A 5,329-nucleotide genomic window follows, 5' to 3' on the forward strand; every position below is an offset into this window, starting at 1 on the left:
CCCCGGGCCGGCGCGTCCCGCCTCGCTGCCGGGAGGGGGGACCGCTGCTCCCCCCGAGGGCCCGCCTGCATCCCGGGGGAAGGCACCTCCTGCACAAAGCCGCGGGTTTCCCTGCTGCAGGCGAGCTCAACGCCGCGTTACCGGATGCCGACTGCAGGGCGCTTTTTTCATACGGGTTTTTTTTTTCCACAGCAGCGGCCCGAACCTGCGTTCTTCGCATCAAGGGAGCTGCAGGTTTGCTAGGACGATAGGATGAGCACGTTGTGTGTTTACCAAACAAATGCTTTTTGATGGGCATGCAGGCAAAATTTAGGATTAGGATCTTCGTGGTGCAAAGGTTGGGCCCTTCGCTACTGCCGGTGTAAAATAAAATGGCTGAGACCACCACCGGCCAAGCGGCGTCATTTGCACAGCGCCATGGAGACACCTCAGCTAGAGAGCTCCCCTGCATCCCGGCTCTGCCCTTCGAGCTGCGAGTACCATCGACTGCTTGACAGGTCACCAAAACTCCCATAAATACCACCTCAAGGTTTATGGTAGGCCTAGCAAAGGTACACCCAACGTGTGCTCCCTGCTCAGTGCCGGTTCGCAGGCGAGGTTCAGATGGTGGCCCGGTGCAAAGCATGGCTGTGACTGCACCGTCACCGCACAGCCCTGCGCCGGCGCCGGGCCACGCTCTCGCCTCTCGTCGCACAACGCGCCAGCATGGGACTGCTTGGCTTCACTCCACCTATCTTGAGTTACAGCTCTCTGTCTCCATTTTACATCCCCGTTAGAAAATTTAAAAATAGATGGTTCGAATCAACCCTGTTGCAATTTCCCAGATTGCTATCAAGAATGGGCCTGATCTCTTAAGAGTCGTTCCTAAGGCAAACTCTTAGTTTTACATCCCCATATTTGGCTTTTGTTTTGCTTTTAAGCGAGGAAATCTCGTCTGTGTTTATATGCTGGAGCAGCGGCTGGAACCGTATCTTCACTTTTCACCAGCGCTTTACACACATGCTTTTTTAACTAGAGTTTTCCCTACGATTGTTAATCCTGGAGCAGGAATTTCCTATTGCATTCCTCACAGCAGGAGAGCAAGAGGGAGAGGCTGCTCTTTCTCTAGCAATATCCTTTTCCACCCTTCCTGTTTATATAGCATTTTTGTTTAACAGGACAGAGCCATCTGACAGTGACTTTGCCCTAGCTATAGCTCCCTGGCTCTCCGTATGTTTAACCTGGTTATTACAGCCCGCTTGTGTAGCCTTTCGGGACTTGAGTGAGGTGACACCTTTCGGGGAGGTGACTCCTTCACCTCCCGGCTTGAGCTGAGGAGCGGGTCGGGAAGGTAGGGCCGGTGCCGGGGCTCTGATGTGACACTGCTGCTTCCCTGCCGGACCCTGAGCTGCGCGGCTGTTCTCCAAGGCTGGGACTCGCTGGGAAAAGGACAAGGAGCAGGTTAAAACCTCTCCCTCTGGAAAGGAATAGAGGCGGTTCTGAGAGACAAATAGCTTGACAGACCAAAGGGGGAGGGGGTGTCTCAAAACACTGGGTTTTCCAAAGCCTCCCCGGCCAACCTTTAGCGAGTAAGAAGAACAATGGATACTTCAGTGCCCTGTTCCTCTATCTTCGTTTATCTGACGGGGAGTTGAGGCCTGTCCTGGTTCACCGCTGTCACCATTACCTCAGGAACAAAAAGGTGATTTTCGCAGGTGCCGAGTCCATGCAGCCCGACTTACGAGTCCACAGGCAGTGGCCCCGAAGTGCAAGAAACACGGCATTTCTCCCTGCAAGAACAGAAGTGCAAGATGTGATGTCAGCCTCATTCTCACTGGAACTGGTGACTGTTTGGGCACTGATGCCACTCAGAACAAGCTGGCTCAGCACTTTCCCCAGCCCCTCAGAGGAAAGGAAACGAAACAATGGGCCTAAATGAAGGAAGTGCTTTTTCCAGTGTCTGAACTGAGCAGTTCCACCAACCACCTTCATGCTGACCACAAAACCTACGCTGAAGCGGAGAAGAGAGCTGACCCCAGCACAGTTCTCTACTGACAAGGCAGAAAGCTGAACTGCTGCATCTCGAGGTGATCTGCAAATACGGTTTACCCAAACAGTGATAGCCCGAGCCCTCAACAGCGTTTCGGTGCCCAGCTTTCACTGGCGTCCCACGGCAATGCGAGGAGAATCCCACGCTCCCACAAAACACATACTCTGCGTTTTCCACTGCATTCCTGGGTATGGCGATGAGGATCTGAAAAGAAAACCTCACGTCAGCTGCGATCCTTCTGAGCAGGAAAACACAACCTGAATTCTGGCCTCCTGAATGCAGAAGGAGCTCAGATGGAGTCTCGGGTACTTTCAAGGACTGCTCGCTCTTCAGTTGCTCTGAAGTTGGGTACTTCCAGAAGATATTCCAGAAGCAATTTTCTGGTAGATCTGGATTTCACCCTGGATTTTTGCAGGACAAATGATCTAAGAAACTGCATGGTGCAGAAAGTAAATGCCAAAAAACCGAGAAAAAACAGCCGCGAGTACCTAACTGATGGGAAAAACGACTATATACATGTTCTCAATATGTAAAATACAATTTATTGTATTTAGGCCATTCATAAGTATCAACACAATGTATCATGTTTGAAACAAACATCTTACCAATAAATACTATCTAAACATTAATATTAATCTTTTGATCAAATGTGTACAGTGAATTGACTCAGTATTGCACAGTGAGCTCTATATGACATTTCCATCGTGCATTCAGTTTGTTACAGGGATAGTTTGCCACAAATATTGCAAAGCATCAGAGCTGACTTTTCCAAGGGAAAACAGCTGAACTGTTTCACTAGGGACTGAAGGCCGATACAAATGTCAGTGTCCTAGGTTAACTGGTTATGGATTCATGGAACCTAATGTTTTTGTGAATGAGGAGACTTCGTTTTGAATAGAATTTTTATAGAATTGTAAAAAAATCCCACTTTTAAACAGAACGAGGATATTATCATCAAACTTAGGTGAACAGCCAACTCCAGTGATCAGCGAGCTTGTGATCAAGCTCACTCCAGTGAGCTTGTTTTCTCTTGTTCCAATCTAAACATAAATCGTATCTTTGATCCTTTGAGAGATGTATCTCACCACTTGCATTTCAAAGGCCAGACCGAGGAAGCCCCCGGCATTACTCCAGCACTTTGCTCCCTACGTGCCTCTGCTCAGGTTAGACTCGGTACCCGTCAGTATGAGCAGAGGCGACACGCTCTAGTCTCAATAGCTTTCAATGTATAAGTGCAGATATAATTTCCCCAATAGTTCTCTAATTAACTGTATCTCAGCTTTATCTGGTTAAATCTTAGTTCTACAGCATCAGCTCCGCATGGGGGTAGTCCTGCCCGTTTGTGTTGCATTACCATGCTCACACAGAGGGCTGGGGGCTGCCAGCAACGCGGCCGGCTGTACTGCTTCCCTGGAACCCAGCGGCTCCTGGAGCCGATGGGCTTGCGGGCTCTGGTGAGCACAGTATCAAACGCTGGCAGGACTGTGGCTCATGGCAGGTTTTCAACAGCTCACCGTTGTTCATTCTCAAGTCCAGCTACGACAAAACTATGTCAACGCCAGTGGGAGATTACTGTTAGAGTACGGACTGTACGATTTGGCTTGTAAGGTGTGACCTGCATTTGCATGAACTTCTACCGCTCTGACATTGCAGAAGGACCTTAAAATGGGCATATACTGCCTTAATAGACATTTAAGCTATATTGTCCTGCCAAAGTGGTATGAGCTGCTCAAAATGCAAATAAGAATCATGATCATAGAATGACTATGATGGACTTGGAAAAGATTTGACCATCAGTATAACAGTGCTTAGTGCTTAGCATGTGGTATTCCTTTAAGTAAAAGAAAATTCACTCACCAAGTGATACAATTAAAAATTTCTAAGAAACTACTGGTTAAGTATTACCTCATGATTATATAAATCATGTTTATATCCCTCATCTTTGCAGTTTATCATTTCGTATATATTTAGATTCTTTATATTCAGGTAACAGAGATGAAATACTTATTTCTATCTAAAAAGACAGTAGGAAAAAACAGGGATTGAAAGGATTCCTTTTTTGTACAAAAAATACACTTTTGTGACAACAGCCAGTACCTTCACAGTAGGTCCTTTGCTCCTCTACTTACTACCAAGGTTCAGTCATCCATAACACCATCATAAAGTATCAGAATTGTTTTTCTTTCCACTTTTCAACACCAAAATTCAATGCGCTACTATGGAATGTTTCCAAAGTCTTATGCTACATCCTGATAAAATCAGGAATCTTTTTTTCTTTCTTTTTTTTTTTTACTTTAAAAAGGAACTCAATTCATGCAAATAAATACATAATGTGCACTGAAATACTCAATTCTATGATACAGGTGACTTCAGAGAAAAGTCCCTTTATAATTATCTAAACTAGTTCTAATAAAAGAAGATAGTTTCAAAACAGAATTAAAACCGTTTCATTTAACTACAAGTTGATGTTTGCTATGTGTTCAAGCAGATTACATTTTCTACCTAGTCGTGTTAACCTGTGGGTTCAGTGTCACTCTTTTGTAGTGTAGCAAATATTTGATTTTGAGGGGTGGCTTTTTTATGCAGTTTTTGTAGTCCAGGGTATCAGTCTTCATTTGATTCTGCATACAGGATCTCAGGTTAAGCCCAGATCTGCAGAGAGAGAGAGTTGAACAATCATTTATGACATTGACTATTCTATCACATGTTTAATTAAAATTTGGCAAGGCAGTCAGTTTAGTGGTACAGTGTATCAGCAGCAATGATATTATTTAACCCGTAAGTTCAAAATTCCCTTAACTTGAACAGTTTGGCCAGCACTTTGTGGGGATTTTTTTTATTTGAACTTTATGTTCATGTTTTACACTGTGGTTTGGTATCCTCGTTAGTCCCTCTAGAGTCAATTTTCCTGTAACAATCCTTCCTCCTCACGCCCTTTTTTTAAACAATCAGACAAACAAAGAAAGTGTGCTGGTTTTGGCTGGGACAGAGTTAATTTTCTTCACAGTAGCTGGTATGGGGCTGTGTTTTGGATTTGTGCTGGAAACAGTGTTGATAACCCAGGGATGTTTCCGTTGTTGCTGAGCAGTGCTGACACACAGTCAAGGCCTTTTCTGCCTCTCACCCCACCCCACCAGCGAGCAGGCTGGGGGGGCACGAGAAGCTGGGAGGGGACACGGCCGGGACAGCTGACCCCAACTGACCCAAGGGATATCCCACACCGTATGACGTCATGCTCAGCACAGAAAGCTGGGGGAAGAAGGAGGAAGGGGGGCACGTTCGGAGCGATGGCGTTTGTCT

The 5,329-nt window shown here is 46.1% G+C and overlaps 1 protein-coding gene and 1 long non-coding RNA gene across 2 annotated transcripts in view; one reads left to right on the forward strand and one right to left on the reverse strand.

The window, feature by feature from the left end:
- The first annotated feature begins 308 nt into the window (after positions 1-308).
- On the forward strand, positions 309-2,654 carry LOC103922766. Its single transcript, XR_663898.1, has 2 exons — positions 309-551; positions 1,695-2,654. It is a non-coding gene; the product is annotated as an uncharacterized LOC103922766 (long non-coding RNA).
- A 1,366-nt stretch (positions 2,655-4,020) lies between these two features.
- Positions 4,021-5,329, reverse strand: part of GNB5 (guanine nucleotide binding protein (G protein), beta 5) — a 27,544-nt gene continuing 26,235 nt past the window's right edge. The window contains exon 11 of the mRNA XM_009330995.1: positions 4,021-4,681. Coding sequence (XP_009329270.1) covers positions 4,670-4,681 — 12 coding nt within the window. The 3' untranslated portion in view covers positions 4,021-4,669. The remainder of the gene's footprint in view (positions 4,682-5,329) is intronic.

The sequence above is a fragment of the Pygoscelis adeliae genome, unplaced genomic scaffold (genome assembly GCF_000699105.1).
Source record: "Pygoscelis adeliae isolate BGI_AS28 unplaced genomic scaffold, ASM69910v1 Scaffold318, whole genome shotgun sequence".
In the NCBI taxonomy this organism is placed as follows: Eukaryota; Metazoa; Chordata; class Aves; order Sphenisciformes; family Spheniscidae; genus Pygoscelis; species Pygoscelis adeliae.